Source organism: Monodelphis domestica, chromosome 5 (genome assembly GCF_027887165.1).
Source record: "Monodelphis domestica isolate mMonDom1 chromosome 5, mMonDom1.pri, whole genome shotgun sequence".
NCBI classification, from domain to species: domain Eukaryota; kingdom Metazoa; phylum Chordata; class Mammalia; order Didelphimorphia; family Didelphidae; genus Monodelphis; species Monodelphis domestica.
Genome location: NC_077231.1, coordinates 1,784,312 through 1,805,504, shown reverse-complemented (window position 1 = coordinate 1,805,504; position 21,193 = coordinate 1,784,312). Strand labels below are relative to the sequence as shown.

Below are 21,193 nucleotides of genomic sequence, written 5' to 3'. Positions count from 1 at the left end.
GAGGTAGGACTTGTTTCAAGACCTCCCTTCGGGGGAACCAGCGACCTCCCCGCTCCTGGTTCCCTCTGAAAGAGCCCCAATCAACAGATGCTCTTCCCGGAGGCAGAGCCCAAATCTGCTTTTCTGCGGCTTTTGCTCCTTGGACCTCATTTTCCACGGCCGGCAGAATAATGATGAAGCCTCCTTCACAGGAGTTGCTGGAGATGCTCCAGTCTACCTCGGTCTCTGTTTCCTCACTTATACAACAGGGACTTTAAGCCCAACCCCCGCATCCAGGCTAAACGAAGATGCACAGAAAATGAGGTCAAATCGGCAAACCCTTTCTGAACGCTTGTGCCGCGACCAAAGCGCTGGCTATCATCTATCAGCGATGCCCGTTCCTCTTGCCGATGCGTCCGCTGTCTCCTGCCTCACTACAACTGCTAGTGCTTCGGGTTCTTTGTCATTTCAAATAGAACTCAGAAATCATCCTGTAAGTAAAGACTGCCGGGCTCTATTTCACAACCCTGGGGAGGTGCTCTAAGCATGATGACTCCCATTTTACAGAAGAGGACGAGCTCGTCCAAGGCGGTGCTGGACCAAGTCTACAAGAAATGGGATGGGAGGGTTGTCAGGGCGTTCTCATTAGGAGAGCCCACCGCAGAGGAAAACAACAATGCAATCTGAATGTTTGTGCATTTAATAAACCCATAATTAAAACTGTGCTATGTAGAATGGCTTCAAGTCAAATGCGCTTTCTGGGTGGCGCAACACATAGATGGACAGACAGACAGAGAGACAGACAGACAGACAGAGATGAACTGTTCGACCCCAATAATTTACTCTTTCAAAAGGTAAGAAGATGCCTTCCGTTCTGGACAAAGGACAACACGTGCACGTTAGTAGAAAGAACGCAGCTCTGAAAGGTGAGGTCTGGGGTAGAAGAAAGGCTGAAAAAGACACAAGAACAATCAGGTTTAAGAGTCTGGGCAACGTTTGGGGAAATCGGCCCATTTAATATTACACATCTAAAATAAAAATGCTGAGCGAGAGAAAAGTCTTTAGGTAGGACGACTAAGACTGGCGCGACGAAGACTCTTTTCTAAAATCGTAGAGCTCTTTTTGAAACATGACGGAGCATTGAACAAAAACGGCTTCCGTCTCCAATCCCAACTCAAGTATCTGTAGACACACTAATTTCTGATGGAAAACTCCTATCCTAACTCTGAAGGAAGCCATGATTGAGTCTTATTTCTACAGATGGACGTCCTCCGCGACGTTGGGCCGAGCTTCCCCAGCATCAGAACCCCCAGTGGCCTTCCACAATCAGCTCGAGTGCCTCCTGCTCCAGGAGGTCTTTGCAGATTTCCTCCGTGACCCGTCCCTGAAATCACATTCAATGCCTTTTTGTGCATTTTGCCATTAAGGAACAGCAGACAGAGCTGGCCAGAGTAGTAGAAAATACAGAGGATCTTGGTTGAAATCTAGTCTCCAATCCTCTGATCCTGGGGAAAACCCTGAACCACCCGCAGGCTCATATGCTCCAAGACTAGCAGAGAAAGTGCTGCTCTGCTCAGTGAGGGACTTGTTGCGAGCTTCCTACACAGGTGAAATCACAGGTTCAACACCAAGATGTTATCAGTGTCTGCTCGGTACTAGCCAGGGGTGGGGAGGGGGCCCGGCGGAGGACAGCCCCGGCCCTTGGAGGGAGGGTGAGCATGTAGACATTAGGCAGGACTTGAGGAGGGATTGGAAGGAAGCCTGGGAGGTTGGCGGTCAGGGCAGAGGAAGGAGAGCATTCCAGGAATGGAAGATGGCTGGAGAACATGCCCTGGGCTGAGAGATGGGCCTTTCTGGTCCACAGAAAAAGCAGGAAGCCAGTTTCACTGGATTAAGAGCATGTGCCTGGGGTCCGGTGGAAGAAGAAAAGGTTTGGTTAGAATGAGAAAGAGCACTTGCACTGTCTAGTGGACAATGGAAAAGCTTTGGGGGGAGGGGGAGAGAGACAGACAGAGAGGAGTGTGTGTGGGTGACGTGATCAGACCTCAACCATTTTTGTGACCAAATGGAGAAGAGATTAGAGTGGGGCCAAACTTAAGGTAGGCAGATCTGCAAACAAGCTATTGCAAGAATCAAGGCATGAGGAAAGGAAAGCCTCCACCAGAGTAGATCCAGTTTTTATTTGGATGCCCAATTCCTTCCCTCCCTCCCTTTCTTTTTCACTCTCTCCCCCCCCCCTCTTTTCCTTTCTTTTTCTTTCTCTTCCTTTTTCTTTCTTTCAAATTCAAGCTTCTTGAAGGGAAAGATTATTTGATTTCTGTGTTTGCATCTTCAGGGTCAAACAAGGCTCAATCCACAGTAGGCACTTAATAAATACATGCTTGTTATTGGACTGATTACAGTAGGACGTCGTGTTACACGACCCGTACGTTTGGAGACTCTTTCCGTGAGTAGAAAATTGTGCTTAACAGCGAACTCCACTATTTAATCGGCATTTCTTCTACGAATTCCTAGGCACCATCCAAGTTTTCTTGGGCTTCTCAGAGCTACCAGCAGCCCATCTCTTTTAATTTGGGGTCATTATTAATAGCTGAAGAGCATTCATGAAACAAAGGGAAGCACTGCCCTGAAGAGGACATGACTTGTTGAAAGAGAGAATTCTGGGCAAAGATTGATGCGGGAGGTAACGTTTGGTGCAAAACAATGTAATGACTCCTCCTAATGCAAAAATGAGTAGGACTGGGTAAACTACTGACGCTTTATGCCACTTGGGAAAATGGCACGGATTTAGTACAGAAACATTCACATTTTTACTTTACAAAAAAGACGAACAATCACACATACCTGAATTCACGTATTCTCGTAAAATGAGGTGCTACTGTGTTACTAATAGAAGGCACTGAAACTTATGCTTCTAAAGTCAAACAGACCTGTGGTCATTATTTCTCTAATACTTGTGGGGGGAAATTTTACTTCTTTGCCCTTTTTAGAATTTAAATGAAGAAAGTTCAAATCAAGATGTTGGGATCTCTATGTACATCAAGAAGCTGACAGATCTAACGCGGGTTTTACTGGAAAAGTTTAACAACCAGCTCCCTGGAGGAAAAAAGGCTATGCATGAGATACTTTGAAGTTCAATTACCTTTATGAACATTTTCCCCCTCACGTTCTCAAGTATAACAATCAACAGAATCAAAGAATCAAATCTTGATTTATAGCATTCACCAATTTCCGAGGTGCAAACGCTTGCTTACACAGAACATTTAACATCGGCCGTTTCTTGCCACCAGCTTCCAATCCCCCTTAAAACAAAACAACAAAACCCTCTAACTGAAAGCAAAAGTGAGACCACAGTAGACTGCTGCCATGGGAGGAAGCCAAGTGCCGAGAGGGACCTCTGCTTCATTCCCTCCTCCACCTGCCCAAGTGCTGGGGTGCCTGTCTTCCATCTGTCCGCCCTCGAGACTAGGTCTGGGCTTCGACCTGTCCCTGAACCCTTCACTGACCCCCCACCCCCATCCAGGCACAACCCCTTTCCTGCCTCCCTCCTTCCCCAGGCAGATACCTGAAGCTGCAGAAAGTGAGACAACCAGATTTCAACTTTCTCAGAATAATCAGTTTTGCAGACCACCTGAGAGCTTGCAAATCACAACTCAAACGAATGCACCAATCAGGATTAAAACCAGGTGACACCTTAATCTTACCTTCGAACACTATGTGACAGTTTAATGGCGGACACTCGCCAAGCGGCGCGGCGCTGCTTCGGCCTCTTTTTCCCAAGGAAATCTACCCAGGCAGCACGGTGTAGAGGAGAGAGGCAGGAGGACGTGGGCTTAATTTTGACAGACACTGGCTGAGACTGAAGTTGCAGGCAAGTTTCCAATTTACATCAGTAAAGGGAGTTTCTTCGCTGGAAGTTAGCATGTTCGTGAAATAACACTTTCAGACCCCAAACAAAACAAACTTACCTACCCAAAGCACAAGCCAGACGGGAACTTACCTTGTGGCTTTGGATGTGCAGCTGAAGAGGCGGACGCTTTAACTGGTGCTTTTCCATTTATTCCCTGAGCCTCATCACATACATTCTGATGAACTGATGCGTCTGTCTTGCTCGATGGGCAAGGAGATGAAACTACAAGGATCTTTGGACAGGAACTGCTGCCTGAGGAATTACGGGAAAAAGGGATGATGAATGGTGTTAGCATCATACACATTTGTACAGTATTCTTCTCCCATTCTAATCAAAACATAGCCATGGTACAAATACCAGACTCCGATGTTATTAGGACACAGCAGGTCACAAAACTAGAAATCTATCTATGTTTAACAAAGAACTTTCCCTCATGAAGATTCCATCCCAGAGTAACGATCCAAGTGTTCATAAGACCTAAAAAAATTGCATCCTAATATTTTATGCTAAATAAAAAACACCACCCACTTTGGGGGAAAATTCAAAGAAAACGGTAAAGGACACTTGGCGGCTGGCATAATGTGTCAGACAACAGAAGATTGGATGGGACGTGTCATGGCTCGAAGACACATCTTCCCATGTAGGAATATAAACAGTTTAATCTTTTTGAATTCCTTATGATTTCTCTTTTCAGTTTACCTTTTTTTTTAAACCCTTATCTTCCATCTTAGAATTGATACTGTGTATTGGCTCCAAGGCAGAAGAGTGGTAAGGGCTGGGCTATGGGGGTCATGTAACTTGCCCAGGGTCACACAGCTGGGAAGTGTCTGAGGCCAGATTGGAACCCAGGACCTCCCATCTCTAGGCCTGGCTCTCAATCCACTAAGCTACCCAGCTTCCCCCTAGAATATTTTTCAATGGTTACACGAATCATGTTCTTTCCATCCCCTCCTCTCACCCCCTTCCCATAGCCTAAGAGCAATTCTACTGGGTTTTACATGTGTCATTGATCCAGACCTATTTCCATATTATTAATATTTGCACTAGTGTTAACCCTTTTAAAAATGATTTTCTTGAATCATTCTCATTTCTTTACCCAATTATTCCTTTACTTCTTTAACTTTTCAAATTCTTTTTGAGCTCTCCTAGGAATTCTTTTTGGGCCTACCTAGAACAAATTCACGTTTCTTCTTTGACCCATTGGAAGTAGCCATTTTGTCTTTGTTGTCATCTTTGTTTTGATCTTCCTTGATGCCACAATAACTTTATGTGGTCTGGGATAACTGTACATGTGAGATATGTCTTCTATCATAACGTGAGCAATAAGGAAATATGTATTACAGTGAAAGTATAGGTATAACCTATATCAGACTACTCACTGCATGGGGCGAGGGAGGGGAGAAAGGAGAGGAAATCGAAACCCCCAAATGTCAAGAAAACAATTGTCGAGAATATTTCTACATGTAAATGAAAAAAAATTTAATTAGGAAAAAAAGAGTGATCATCAGTTAAAAGATCTACACAGCATTGATTCTAAGACAGAAGGTAAGGGTTTAAAAAAATCTTATTGCTGCATCAAAGGAAAAGAGAATTAAAGGACAACAGGAAGGCAGTTAGGACCAGAAGGGTTGCTGCAGCTAGCAGAGTGGCGTCTTCAGGGGCGATAAATTATTTCTAAAGAGCCCAGAGGCAGCAAGACTTGCAGACTGCCCCAAGAACATGGGTTATTCTCATTCATGTGCCTCCCTGCTAAGTTTCTGGAAATGTGTTCCCGTTATCTATCCCCCATTGGTGGAAGAGTACGACTCCAGTTTATGTGTGGACTCTGATATTTTCATTATTACTGAATTTGCTCATCGTGAATATCTACGCAGTTATAATAACTTCTGCTATTGCCTTATCGCCCAGTACAATCTTTTCTGTTTGAGAACTAATGGTTTCATGTGACTGGTGGTGTTTAGAAAAGCTCACCGATGAGGATTCAGGAGTTACAGTGGCACACTGACCTACCCAGCACTGTATTACTTTCACAGGACCCTGAGCGAGTTTGAATCTCAAGATCCACCATGCTGGGCCATATCCAGGAACTCTAGACCCGCTGGCAGGGGTAAGTGAAGAGAGCTCAAGTGTGCTGGCCACCCCTGGGCAACAGTTACATGTGGAAGGCACGATCATTCTTCCAATCTCCTACATTTGCAGTTCTTGATTGTTGCCAGTTAAATTGTTTCATCCATATGAACAAATGAATGAAAAAAATTGCCTGTCAAGTGTGTTCTTTGTGTCCATCATGTGCTGAGCAATGGGGATTCAAATGGAAAAAGTAAATAAGAGCCAGCATTTGAAAGCGTTTCTCCAAAGAGCCAGAAGTTGTAAGGGTCAGGCAGGAAGTAAATGCTGGAGACTTAAGAAAATCCTCAACATTTACAAGATAGGAAAACCCAAAGACTAGAATTCATATAGTTCCAATATTTTTCCCTACTAGGAATACAGGAATAATTACTTTTCAGCAAGTGGATGGCTAAAAAGAGCCAAGCTTAGAGTTGGAAGGACCTAGGTTCAAATCTGACCTCAGATACTTCCTAGCTGGGTGACCCTCTTCTGCTTTGGAACGAACCCACAGTATCAACTCTAAGACAGAATGGGAGGGTGTAGCCCCCAATAGTGAGAACAGGCCCCAGTAAAATCACAGCCATAACATAGTAGTCAGACATGTCACCCCGCCGCGCCCCCCCCCCATGTGTTTTTAAAAAACTGTATTCCCTGCTATCCCCAGGGTTCCATTCTCTTTACATCCCGATGTGGGAATGGTCTATAAATGGAACGATTCCACGTTGGGAGAGCAGGAGGTTGTTGGAACTCAGGGAATTTTCTCCCTTATTAATAAAACACCCCCTTTTATCTTTTTTTCCTTCATACACCCCCCCCCAAGCATGAGTTCTTAATCCAATTCCTTCCCAAATACTAAATGTCCTTCCAAGAAATCACTGGTACAAGAATTCTATGAGAAACTCGGTTAGACGGTTACACACTGACATACTGAATTATTATCCTATAGAAAACTCCGTCTAAACTTCAGTGAGGTAAACTAAGACATTGTATTAAAATTGTAAATCATTACTAACCATTGTCTATGTAAAAGGATTACTTAATCCTTCAGTTTATGTAACGTTGCCTTATAAAATGCTAACTTTGCCTCTGACTGAACAGCTTCCGTGGCCCTCCAGACGCGTGTCATCCTCCTCACCCCTCCAGGACCCCCAAATGTTCGAGTCGCCCGACAGAAGGGCTTTAAAAAGAATCACAAGTGTCCCAGGCTGGAAAGAATGTTTTGTTTCTTCTTCTCTGCTAACACACTCAGTAATTCTTTATTCAATGTCTTTTACCAGTGGTAGCAAAAAGGATACCAGCCCTCTCTACTCAATTGTACAATATTCCGAGATGACAAAAAGCTGGGATACTACCTAGAACAAACACAGCTTCCCAAGAGCACATTTCTTAGAAATGTGCCCATCTGATGAGCTTTTGGCATAGCTGTCCCAGCAGCGCAACTTCTCATTCTAAAAATACTTTTTCAAACTATCTGTTGTGATTCATGTGTAGTGATGACCTTGTTTTACAGGACTCCCAGATTTGCCTTTAGGGAACTCCCAGACTGCACAATAAACCTTCGCTGATCTCAGCCTAGATAGAATTATGATAAAATCTTAAGTACTCTGTCTTAAAAGTTTCTCCCATTGTATCTAGGCTTCTCCCAGGCTAGAATCCTCCCATGTAAGCCGATCAGTTGTCCTTCCCGTCCTTTATTCCCCCAAACTTGGGGTATATAGGATGCCAAGTTCTCCAGGTTCTTGGAAAATCTCCTTTCGAGGCGCATGTTCCCCAGAGTCTCAGAGCTTGTCTGTGTGGAATCCTGTGCATGCCTGTGTGGAGGCTGTTAGAGCATTGCCTTCCTGGTCTGGTGGACAAGAGATATCAAGAACTGAGTCTTGAAGGGACAAAAAGCAGCCATAATTCCCTTAAGATCCTGATACTGACCTGGAAAAAGATGCCCGAGGGCAGCCACTCCTAACCCAGTCACTTGACAGAAGAGGGAATCAAGGCTCAGAGAGCTTCTGGGAATCTCTTACCCCTATACAGGGAACAACTGTGAGCAGGAGGATTTGAACTAATATCCGCAATGCTCCTGTATCGTACCACACGGCCTCTCGTAACTTTTAATCTGAGAATATAATACTCCATCTGGAATTAGGGGTCATCTAATCCACAAGTACCAAATTCCCAGCCAGAGGCAGACTAAAACATAGCTGGAAAATGTCTCACAAAGTAAATATGAACAACATCACGTTAAGTTAAGTCAACGTACCGCACCACCCGGGAGCTGGTTCCATTTGAACTGGGCACCAATGACCTCATCCAACCTTGTCCTGTGACACCTAAGGAAACCGAAGGGCAGAGTGGTCGTGTATTTGCCCAGCCTCGGACCCAAGGCTCTGCCTCCAAGCCCGGGCCTGAGCTTCTTGTTTTTAGGTGCCCGACTTTCATTTAGTAATGTGAATGGGGAGCAAAAAGGTTCCAATGAACACACCAGAGAAGAAGGTGGCTTAAAAGGCTGGGCTGTGACTGCTGGTCACTCTACTCCTGACTTTTCTGGGAGCAAAAATGAGCAAAACCCCAACACAAAGGTCGTCATATATGTGCATGTGCCCATGAATGCCAATATATGCCAATAGAATACATGCATGCGCCTACAATTATAGTGTGTGTATGTGTGCGCACGTACACACTCACACACACTCACACACACACACACACCACACACAATGTGGCAGAGCAGCCTCGGAGATAGGAAGGTCTAGATGTCATTCCTCCCCTTTGACATACACCTTCTGGGTGACCCAGGACAAGTCATTTAGCCCCTGAGGGACCACAGGAAATCCTCGCATTCTAAAGTGGTGTAGAACATGCTAAATTACCTTGGAAAGAGAGAAGACTTCCTCATCTGGGAAAATACCTGCGAAATCACAATCTCTACACACGTGTGCGCACACACGCACACACATATAAAGGGCAGCAAGGGGGTGCTGTGGAGAGAGCCTCGGACCTGACCAGAACACCAAATGCATAAAGGGGAAGAACGCGGACTGGAGGTACAAGGACGGGACAGACTCAGATTACAGTGAGTAAAATGGAGATGGAAACGTGGGTGGTAGAACCAATATTTCTCTGGGATCCATCCACTTCCTCAGGCCCTTTCCGAAGGGTGTGAGTACATGAGGAGGGACACAGAGTCCCAGACCCTCCTGGGCTTGTTTACACCACGAAACAGATGCCAGTTTGAGCTCAAGTCTTCCCCCAGGGCCACTCTGGCGTCTCTCCTTCCCAGTCAAGATTTGGAGTAAGTTGGTCTCCAAGGGGAAACAGAACCAAGGAAACCGGATGGAACCAGCTTGTGTTTTTCCGGCCCAGACTGCTAGTGGTAGCTGTCCCAAGCAGAGGAAGTCAGCCACAGCCCCCTTTCCCAGGGGCAGAGAATTCTTATTCAAGGAAGTAATGGGAAGGAGCTACAAATGGGAAGAATGACTACCAATCCAGGTCTCCTTTCATTTGCAAAGGGGTCCAAATCATGTCTTGTGTGGCCAATCGGAAGCAAGACAAACCCAGCTTTAAAAGGCACTGTGAGCCCTTGCTCAGGATCTTTGGCACAAATGCAGGCTCCCTTGGTTAGCAGACAGCGTGTCCCTGTTCATAAATATCTTGGGGGTAGCTGGGTGGCTCAGCAGATGGTATCAGGCCCAGAGACAGGAGAGGTCCTGGGTTCAAATCTGCTTCAGATACTTGCCAGCTGGGTACCCTGGGCAAGTCCCTTAACCCCATTGCCTAGCCCTTACCACTCTTCTGCCTTGGAACCAATACACAGTATTGACTCCAAGATGGAAGGGAAGGGTTTATAAGATAGTAATAATGAATGAAAAATAAAGGATGTCTTGCCCAGAGCATTGGCCAAGTGTGCCCTTCTGCTCACCATCAAAAGGGGCAGGCTGAGTAGTTTGTGTGTGGCCGGTTGAATTATCTACATTATGTATAGCAATGCTGCATTTTTGTGTTTGGAAAATTCCCCCAACTTAAGACCATTATATTCTAGATTTCTTTTTTTTTATTCTTAAGCCTGTTCCCACAGAACAGAATGAATATTAAGGAATTCTGTTTTATTCCACGAGTTCAGAAAAATGAGTCAGTTAAGGTCACTACTGTTGACATGAGTTCATCCCACAGCTAAATCTGCTTAGAAGCAGCCAAAGCCCAGACTCGATTTGGGGAGATTTGTTTTTTAGTTTCATAAAGTACAGTGACCTTAATGCCTATTTATTTTCAAGTGGTATTTGCTGATTGGATACCTTGTTCTAAAAAAAAAAAAAAAGCAACCAATGGAGACGTTCCAGAAAACTTGCATTCATCCTTGCCCTTGGGGAGTTATATATTAGAGAGATTAAATGCCAACAATAAGTGCCAAAGTTCTAACACAATAAGTTTATCAGTTCAGTCCAATGCTTATCGGTCACAGTATGCCTGTACTTCAAATATCCTTCAAGTATTATTTTTTATTGTTGCAAAATGTCTTGCCCTCATTTACTGAGCCTAAAGAAATGGGAATTTCTTTGCAAAATGTCTAATTTTTCCTCCTTCCCTTTTTTCACTCCTACTTGCATTGCACATTACACTTATGTCAATGTCTTCTATTTCTTCCCATACTTCAGTTACTTTCCCAACTGTTTGCTTAAAGAAAAGTTCATTTTGCAATAGAAGGAAATGAGTTCCAGAAAGGGTAAATGATTTGTCCAAGGTCCTAAAGCAGAAAGTGGCACAGCTAGGATTTGAATCCAGGGCCTTCTGACTCCCAAACCAACACTCCTTCTATTGTATCATTAACAAGAACACTTTCAAAATATCCCCTTTCCCTTCTTCCCTACTTATTGTAAATCCCATCAATCTTTAAAGCACTTACTTAGGAGAGGGGCGGAGTCAAGATGACAGCTTAGAAGCAGCAGAAGTTCAGACCTCTGAAAACCCTTCCTTACCAATCACAAGCTGAATGTAACTAGGGGACTGAAAATCAAACCTAACAACAGGACAGAGCCAAGGAACCCTCCTGCTGGACTCAACTTAAAAGGTATGCCCCCACCCCCACCCCCAAAGGCCCAAATCAGAGACCACCTAGGTTTAAGGGGAAGGCAGAAGGAAGATCCCAGGACACCCCCCCACACACACACACACAGACCTAGAGCACTAAGCCTCCAGTGGCAGCAGGAACCTCTTGGCGGGCAAAGGCTCTGGTCTGGAGGGAGTACCTTGCGGGCAGAACTGTGCCAAGCTCAGAGTGTCGAACACAAGGCGCGGGGAAGGAGCTGAAGAGAGAGTGTAGAGCAGACAGCCTGGTCACAGTGGCTGAGACCCTCCATATTGCTCCAGCCTTCCAAGAGGTTTTGGCCTCAGGGCACATCCAGCACAACCCAGCTGAACTTAATCCCATCAAAAGTCCTCAGAACTCAGGGAAGCCCAAGTTCCAACACCCTTCCCTCAGAGACTGCTGGACTTTAATTTAATCCAATCAAAAGCCTCCAGAGGACAGGTAAACTCAAAATCCAACACTACTCCCCCAGAGACTGCACTAAGAGATCTGACAAAGCTCCAAGAGGGGAGACTGTCAGAAAGCACCAAAACCAAAAAGATGATAGGAGCAAGAATACAGACAAATACAAGGAGCAAAAAAGAGGTAAATATAATCAAACAACAGAAAAAGAAGAAAGAAATTACAATTGACAGCTTCTGCACAGGCAACAAACCAAGAACAAGCAATACACAGAAGGCAAGAAATAAAACAGAAATCCCAGCGAACTGGATACAGGCTTTGGAAGAACTCAAAATGCAATTCAAAACACAATTAAGAGAGACTAAAGACAATTGGGAAAAGAACTTAAAAACTAAGATAAGTCATCTGGAAACAGAAGATAGTGTCTTGAAAGCCAAAATAAACCAGCTTGAAAATGAGCCAAAGGAGATGAAAAATGAGGCAAAGAAGATGAAAGATGAGTTCCAAAGAAAATCAGACCAGAAGGAGAAGGATGACCAAAAAGCCAGGGATGAAATCCAGTCTTTAAGAATCAGAATACAACAACTAGAATTAAGTGACCTCACAGGGCAGCAGGACACTATAAAACAAAACCAAAAGAATGAAAAAATTGAGGAAAATATGAAACATCTCATTCACAAAACAGAAGATTTAGAAAATCATTCGAGGAGAGACAATTTAAGAATCATTGGTCTACCAGAAGACCATGACAAAAAGAAAAAGCCTGGACATAATACTAAAGGAAATTATTCAAGAAAACTGCCCCGATATTCTAGAACAAGAGGGAAAAGTGGAGACTGAAAGAATCCACAGATCACCTCCTGTACTTAATCCCCAACTGACAACACCCAGGAATGATATAGCCAAATTCAAAAACTATCAGACCAAAGAAAAAATATAAAAGCTGCCAAGAAGTCATTCAGATACCATGGAACCACAGTGAGGATAACACAGGATCTGGCTGTATCTAAACTGAAGGACCAAAAGGCATGAAATATGATATTCCAGAAAGCAAGGGAACTAGGTCTACAACCAAGAATCAACTACCCAGCAAAACTGACTATATTCTCACAGGAGAAAGTATGATCATTCAACAAAATAGAAGAATTCCAAGAATTTGTAAAGAAAAGACGAGACCTGAACAGAAAATTTGATGTCCAAGCACAGAACTCAAGAGAATCATCAAAAGGTAATTAAAAAAGAGGGAAAAAAGAAAAACAAAACACAACACAACAACAAAAACTTTTTAAGAGACTCAATAAGTTAAAATGATATGTATCCCTGTAAGAAAAAAGGTCATTGGTAATGCTTAAAAACTGTTATCACCTGGGGAGCTAGAAGAATTATACTTAGAGGGAACAGTGACAAACTGTATAGGATGAAATAACAAGACATAAATAGGTATATAGATATATGTATGCATAAATACATATACATGTGTATATATATGCATATATATACACAACTAGAGCTAAAAAGAAGAGGCTAATACTAAAAGAAATTGGAAAAGAAACAAAAGGGGGTAATTTATATGTCACAAAGAAGCTCATAGCAGGAGGGGGGAGAACATCAATACACTGGAAGGATAAAGAGGTTGGAGACAGAAAATACTCAACTCTTACGTGCATTGAAATTGACCCAAAGAGGGAAGAACAATCCAATCCATTGGGGCAGAGAACTGATTTGCGCCCTATAGGTGAGTAGAAGGGCAACAAATGGACTGGTGGGAAGGGAGAGCAATATAAGGGTGGATAGTTTTAAAAACACTGCAAAGAAAATAAGGGGAGGTGAATAAGAAGGGAAGGGGGTAGAAAGGGAAGTAAAATAAGGGTGGGAAATAGGGGGACTGATTAAAAACAAACATTGGTGTAGAAGGAAATAGTGAAAGAAGAAAAGGCAGGACTAGGAGTAGAAATCAAAATGCTGGGAAATGCATAGCTGGTAATTCTAACTCTGAATGTGAATGTGAACTCACCCATAAAATGCAAGCAAATAGCAGACTGGATTAGAATCCAAAACCCTACCATATGCTGTCTACAAGAAATACACACGATGAAGGTAGATACACATAGGGTGAAAGTAAGAGGATGGAGCCAAATCTATTGGGCACCAACTGATAAAAAGAAGGCAGGAGTCGCAATCATGATATCTGACAAAGCCAAAGTAAAAACATATCTAGTTAAAAGAGATAGGGAAAGTAATTACATCCTGATAAAAGGCAGTATAGACAATGAGGAAGTATCAGTACTCAACATGTATGCACCAAATGGCATAGCATCCACACTTCTAAAGGAGAAACTAGGAGAGCTCAAGGATGAAATAGATAGAAAAAATATACTAGTGGGAGACCTGAACCTTCCTCTATCTGATCTAGATAAATCAAAGCAAAAAATAAATAAGAAAAAGGTAAGAGAAGTGAATGAAATCTTAGAAAAATTAGAGTTAGTAGATATGTGGAGAAAAATAAATAGGGACAAAAAGGAAGATACCTTCTTTTCAGCAGTACATGGCACATTCACAAAAATTGACCACGTATTAGGGCATAAAAACATTGCAAACAAGTGCAAAAGAGCAGAATTAATAAATGCAACCTTCTCAGATCACAATGCAATGAAAATAATAATTAGTAAGGGTACATGGAGAGGTAAATAAAAAATTAATTGGAAATTAAACAATACAATTCTCCAAAACCAATTAGACAAAGAACAAATCATAGAAACAATTAATAATTTCATTGAAGAAAATGACAATGATGAGACATCCTTTCAAAACCTATGGGAGGCAGCCAAGGCAGTATTCGGGGGAAATTTATATCCTTGAGTTCATATATTAACAAATTATGAAGGGCAGAGGTCAATGAATTGGGCATGCAAATTAAAAAACTAGAAAGTGAACAAATTAAAAATCCTCAGATGAAGACTAAATTGGAGGTCCTAAAAATCAAAGGAAAAATTAATAAAATTGAAAGTCAAAGAACTATTGATTTAATAAATAAGACTAGAAGCTGGTACTTTGAAAAAACAAATAAAATAGGCAAAGTACTAGTCAGTCTAATTAAAGTACTTACTTAGGTCCTATGGACCTCTATAAAGCCTTCCTGGCTACCCCAACCAGTCCACTATTTGTTGTATATTTGGGGTATGCTTGTCACATTAGCTTTTTATTTGTATCTATCCTGTTCTCACCCTTTGTAAGCCCCTTGAAGGTGGAAGACCAACCTTTCATTTCTCTAAAATCCTATTTTTTGGCTGCAGGAGACACTCAGAACGTGTTGATTAATGTCTTTACTTTAACTGTGGGTTTTTCAACAGAAACGCCATCCAGAGGTCCCTTTTCAAAATGCTGTCCCACAGCCGAGCTCATCTGGTATTCCTATGGATGAGGGGAGGAAGGGAAGGCCGGTCTGAAGTTGCAGAGAGATGAGGTGACTGGTACAAACTGTAAACCTCAAAATTTCTCAGACTTATGAATGTTAGGTGTTTCCTCCATTGGGGAATCTTCTACTTAAAAAAATTCCCTAGCAGATAGTGAGAATTCTACTTGAATGTGAGGGCTCCTTGCTTTGGGAATATCCCTACTCCACCCTACTTAGGACTGCTTTAGGACAGAGAGCTCCTTGAGAACAATGAAAGTGCTTTGATCCATGCTTATGGAAGGGTCAGGAAGTTCTTTGAGTCATGACTGTTTTAGAATTGATACAATGGGATACTAAGTACCTATAAAGGTGGGGCAACTTGTAAACTACTTAGACCTAAAAGGTGAAAACTTACTCAGAGATTTTCTCTTAATGAAATTAGTCAACACAGCTGCATTTTTTTCTCTCTTACTAAAGAGATTAAAACTACTCAGCTGTGAATTCAAAATGGGCGGTCCTTTAGACACATCTACAGTGATTGATAGATGTAAGGACTTAGGGGAGGTGACATAGGAGATTTTGCCCTTAAAAATAAGAGCTCAGAGAAGAGCTGGATCTGATTCTGAGGGAGCTCATTTTGAGAAGACTCATTCAGGAATCTCGATTTCTGACTCTCATCCTGAAGGAGAGTTCTTTGAGGAGCTCCTCTGAGGGGCTCTGTCCCTCTGGGGTAGGAGCTCTGGAGGCTCTTGAGAGAGGCCTTTTGAAACAATTTCTGGCTGGAAGACTCTTTGAGGAAGGACGCTGGCCTGGTGTTACTGGAATCCTTGTTTAGTCAGACCTTGTGGTGAGTGTTAAAAAACTGACTGATTTCTCTTTTAGGACTTAGGCCTAGGCCATATTGGCTTGAGGCCTTTCATACTTATTCCTTTCTTACTCTCTCTCTCTTTCTTTGATTACTCATTATATTATTAATTAAAAATCTCTATAAAACCCAATTGACTTGGGTATTTGAATAATTGGGAATATTTTCCTGGTGACCACCTTATATTTGATTTTAAACCCAAGACACTGTAGTGAAACATATTTCTGCGGTCAAACTTACTCACCCTCTCTCATATCTATCACAATTTATATCTTCCACTATTTTAATCACTACAGTTTAAGACCTCAACCATTTTAAATCTCACAAAGCTCATGCTAGTTCACTAGCTAGAGACAGACTTTTTGTGCCCAGGATGGTTGTGCCCCTGCAGAGAACTTCCGTAGGAGGAGGATGTAGATGAGAGTCCCAACACAGGGGATTTTGATGGGTCTCATCCATTTCTGGCTGGGTCCACCAGAAGTCCTAATACTTTCTTCACCTCCTAAAAACATGATGCTGAATTTCAACAGTATTCCCTGGGATAAATGAAGCTACCTGGGACATCCAACAGAAGCACATCCAAAGCACGGGGTTGGGAAACCATTCAGATGACATTTTGATATTCAACAGTGTTAAGGCTTCTCTAGAGATTTGCGTATTTAAGGATCTCCATGTACTTTAGAGCTTAGACCCTCTAGCTTCTACCAGTTTTTTGTTTTTTTAAACCCTCACCTTCCATCTTGGAGTCAATACTGTGTATTGGTTCCAAGGCAGAAGAGTGGTCAGGGCTAGGCAATGGGGGTTAAGTGACTTGCCCAGGGTCACCCAGCTGGGAAGTATCTGAGGCCAGATTGGAACCCGAGGATCTCCCCTAAATAGGTTTGAGAATTGTTTCCTCCATCTTTTCCATAACAGGACTATCTGCCAGTATTTGTTTCCTATAAGGACTGAATGTTTGGGAATTCTGAGGGCACCCTACAGTTCCACAATATTATAACCTACAAATCTGGAAAGAAATAAAATCAGAAGAGAGACAACTAGGAACAGGGCCAGCCTAGATCCTTGCTAAAAGCAGCAGATCTCTTTATCCAGGTAACAAGGGATCCAGAGTATTCACTGGCTCCTCTCCTCCCCTTCAAAACTGCTGCTATAACCACATGTTCCTGTCCATGGTCTATTCCAACTAAGTGCACAGTGCTGGGTGAAACAGAAACTGGGTGCTTTTCTTCTTCTCTAGGAGCTCTGCCCTCGAGTCTCCTCCTGGAATGGAGGCGATCTCTAACCCTAAGCTTTTAAAGGATGGACCATCAAGAGACAGAAGAGGGGAAGAGCTGATGCAGAGGCTGTCGACGTTGTTATGAACTGGTCTGACTAACCAGATTGAAATGTTTAAAAAGTGACAAAAATACCCAAATCTCTTATGCCCCAGCTGCGCAGAAAAGGAGCCCCTCTGGGAAGTCTCAACGCCTGACTAGCCTCAGACAATGAACGAAGGGATTCAAAGCACATCACCATTCTTTGCCTCAGTGTCCTCATCCACAGAATGGGTCTCATTAGAGCATCTATTCTCAGGTTCTTGTGAGGATGAAATGAGATCTTATTCAAAGAAGTCTGCAAACCTTAAAGCACTATAAAAAAGCCAGCCTTTGTGATTATTACGAACATTCAATTATTGACAGCAGCACACTTTGTAGAAACAAAAACAACCATCAGTTGGAAAATGCCGCAACAAGCTGCAGGACATGAGTGTACAAGAAAATTGTGCTGCTGCCACAAATGAGTAGAGAGAGTATGAACCACCCCAGAAAGAGCCGCGCACTGATGCAAAGTGAGTAAGAAGGACCAGGAAAATGTCCGTGACAAGGACGAGTGGGCAGAAAGAACGACGACTGTAAAGCAGGACATCGAATGCCGCGGAGCGTCTTCTTCAGTTGATGCTGGGAAGTTGATTTTCTGGGTGCCCCGATACATGGAACTCCAGAACAATAAGAGAAAATCAGTTCACCTCAAACTGGTTATGTGGAGTTTCCAGTCATTTTCTATGTCTGACGTATTGCCTCACACATGCTGGCCCTGCTGAGGCACACACTTTGTCCTAAATTCAAATATAATTTGGAAATGGGTGAAGAGAGTTATGGGTAGCATGGACTGTTGCTAGGTAGGTCAAAGCCTTCCCAGTGAAAATGACTCTTTTAAAAATGTATTCATCCCAAGGACAGTGAGAAGACTCAGTGGATTGAGAGCCAGGCAGAGACCCAAGGTCTTGGGTTCAAATCTGACCAAGGACACTTCCCAGCCACATGACCGTAGGCGCCAGTTAGCCCCCATTGCCTAGTCCTTAGGGCTTTTCTACTCTACAATACTACACAGGCGGAAGGCAAAGGGTTGATAAAATAGAAATATTAAAAATGTATTAGCCCCATCCATCCATCCCTGCAGTCTCACAATGAATCCTTAGATTAAAAACAGCCAGTTAGTCCATGGCAGACCAGACTAGTGGGAGCACAGCAGAGTCCAACCTATGAGAGAAAATCAACAGTCCGTGTGAAAATAACTCGGGGTTTCTACAACATTACAAAAAGGTTCCGATTCCCCCTCCCCCACGATGGAGAAAGCTTGTATCTTCTGGGCAGCACCTGGTACCTGCACAGAAGCCTCCTGTTCCTGTCCTGGAGAGCAGGAGAACTTACGAGTGGAAGAAGGGATCTGAATTCGAGAAACTATAATGCGATTGAAATAAAGAAGTGCGAAGGGCAAGAAAAACCTGGGAAGATTCTGAAGGGATGCGTGGAGAAGAGGACAGCGTGCTGGGGGGCCGCTAGACCCCTCCAAGGCCTCGGCTCCCAGTGACTGCCTTTTGTGAAATGGGGGGTGGGAGAAAGGGCTGCTGAGGGGACCTCTGGGGAGGGGGCTCCCTGGAGGAAGAAGAGAAGGGATCTAAGGAGAATCTGCTCCAAGCAGCATCCGTGCCTGGAGGCCACATCATTTTGGGTGGGTGACAAGCCAATCCAGGGAGGCCAGAAGGCCCTTTGGGGAAGAATCCTGAATCCTGCAGAGCCAGTAAGTTCTGGCAGTGGAATCCAGTTATTCAAATGTAAATCGTTACAAAGGCCATTCCTTTGTTTTTGTTTAATATAAAGTTTACAATCCAAAAATAAGTCTTCTTTATAAGAGATAACTGAGTCAACAAAAGAGTCAGTAAGCTGCTCTTCCTATGTGCCCATCCTCAAGGGACTGACAGGGAGAAAAACTGTGATCCAGGTTGGTGAAAAGAGAACTACTAGGAAAAAAAGAAAAAGAAGTAAGTGGTGGCTGTGTTAAAGCAAAGAAATAGGATGTTCTCTCATTGGTTTAAATTAAACTGAAGAGAGAAGCCATAAATGCATGAAACATTTAACTACACAAAGCACTGACTAGGTAAGAGTCAAATAAATGACATAGATATTAAATGTGGTAGGAGCTCAGAAGGAGGAATCACTTTGCTAGGTAGTGTGGTGGGTAGACCCCTTGCCTGGAGTTAAGAAGACAGGAGTTCAAATCCATCCTCAGACTTACTAGCTGCATGAACCTGGACAAGTCACTTAATCTGTCTGGCTCAGTTTCTTCATCTATAAAATGGAGACAACAGCATCTACTTCCTGGGGTTGTGAGATATTTGTGAAATTCTTTTTGCACTGTGAAGTGTTATATAAATACTATTATTATTAGCTGTTTCCAAGGACAATTTCCTAAGTATTAGAACCAGAATTAGGCTAAAGAATTAGAAAAAATATCATTTGCTTGGCTTTGATAGCATAGAATTTTCTCTTTTAAACCGAAGGGGGCAAAAGGAAGATGGAAATCACTTTTTTTTTTAAAATCCTGGACAATCTGGTGAAATGGGCCCCAAAGAACAATTATTCAAGCATTTTCTGAATGCCTACCATGTGCTGGGAGCCTAGCGTGTGCTGGTGATACAAAGCCAAAAGTGAACTGGTACCTGCCATCAAGAACTTGTGTTTTAACTTTTCTGTAGCTTCATTCTAAAAACTCTAAAAACCAACAAGATCCTCTTTTCCTCCTCCCATTCATTTAAGAACTCAACCTCCCAAGGAGGTAAGAAAAACAGAAGAAACATGGAAAAGGAAAGGTTCTTCTTCAGATCAACTCAGCTAGGAACCAAGGGTGGTCTTCCAGAGGTGGGCCCTACACACCTTCTTTTGACCAACTATCAAAGCACTTCTGCTTGTACTGTTGCCTGCCTCTATCTACCTCAGGGGGTTTCTTGGCATTGACAGCTTTGCATAATTGTGTTGCCAAACCCAAAGGAACGATCTTGATCAGCATCAAGTTAGCTATTACTTCAAGATCAGAATAAAAATGAGAAGGGAATTAAGAAATATTTTCTATCGCCCTTTACCCTTTTTATTTTTTTAAAACCCTTCCCTTCCATCTTAGAATCGACACTGTATATTGGTTCCTAGGCAGAAGAGTGGTAAGGGCTAGGCAATGGGGATGAAGTGACTTGCCCAGGGTCACACAGCTAGTTTTACCCTTTATTTAAAAATTAAAAAGGCATCTGGTTGTATGTTATTACCCAAAACCTTACAAATTCTGTGCTCCTCTGATATGCCTCCATTCTCTGCTGTTTTTACAGTTAAAGGATTCTCAACTGACAACATCAGAGATTAATAGCTAGAATGATTCTTAGAGAACATCTGGCTTAACTCCCTCATTTTATAAATGAAGAATCTTAGATCAAGAGAGATTATTAGGGAGAATAGAACTTAGTGGACTTTTCACTCTACCAGATATACAAAAACCCAACCCAAATAGAGGCAGACGGATAGGGGCTCTCTTGGTAGAGGCACGACCTGAGCTCAAATCCTGCCCTTGACAATTCTTAGATGTACAACCCCAGGCTGATCACTTAACTCGCTTTGGTTCAATTTCTTCAGCTGTAAAATGTGGCTGGTAACAACTGAGACCGTCTCCCAGGGCTGTGAATAAGGATAAAATGGGTTAACATTGGAAAAGGGTCCATAGCAAGTACTACAGAAATGCTCACTCCTCCTCTCTGCCCCATGAGATACAATTCCCATTACGGGCACGCTCCCATTTTAGTGAACTCAGTGATGACATCGATCCCAGCACTCAGCACCTATCTTTTAAGCACTTAATGGATGGCTGTTAAATAAATGGATGAATCCCCCCCATATGGACTTAGCTAGTCTCTGCTGGGATGTTTCCAATCATGGGAAGCCGATTCCTCAGAGCCTCTGTCCCCAACACTTGCACCCCAATACTGACGGGGACGTTACCTCCCTAATTTGGCCACCCATTCCTGATGGTCACCAAGATCAGTCTTCTGATCTTCTGACAGAAAGAAGGACTTTTGGACGTGAATAATAGGGCAGCCATATTGCCCGGCCCTACACGAATGGGACTTCGTGGAACTTGCCCTCTTAAGGAATGAGC

General features: G+C 43.0%; 1 protein-coding gene across 6 annotated transcripts in view; it reads right to left on the bottom strand.

The window, feature by feature from the left end:
• The window catches only part of FGD4 (FYVE, RhoGEF and PH domain containing 4), a 195,045-nt gene that overhangs the window by 75,559 nt on the left and 98,293 nt on the right, over positions 1 to 21,193 (bottom strand). For 5 of the 6 annotated variants that reach the window (XR_008911933.1, XR_001624618.2, XM_001377269.5 and 2 more), the window contains exon 2: positions 3,980 to 4,141. Coding sequence is in view for 2 of the 6 variants with exons in the window: in XM_001377269.5 (XP_001377306.3) it covers positions 3,980 to 4,141 (162 nt within the window). In the remaining 4 variants the exon portion in view is untranslated. The remainder of the gene's footprint in view (positions 1 to 3,979; positions 4,142 to 21,193) is intronic. The other variant, XM_056797377.1, reaches the window with a different exon arrangement.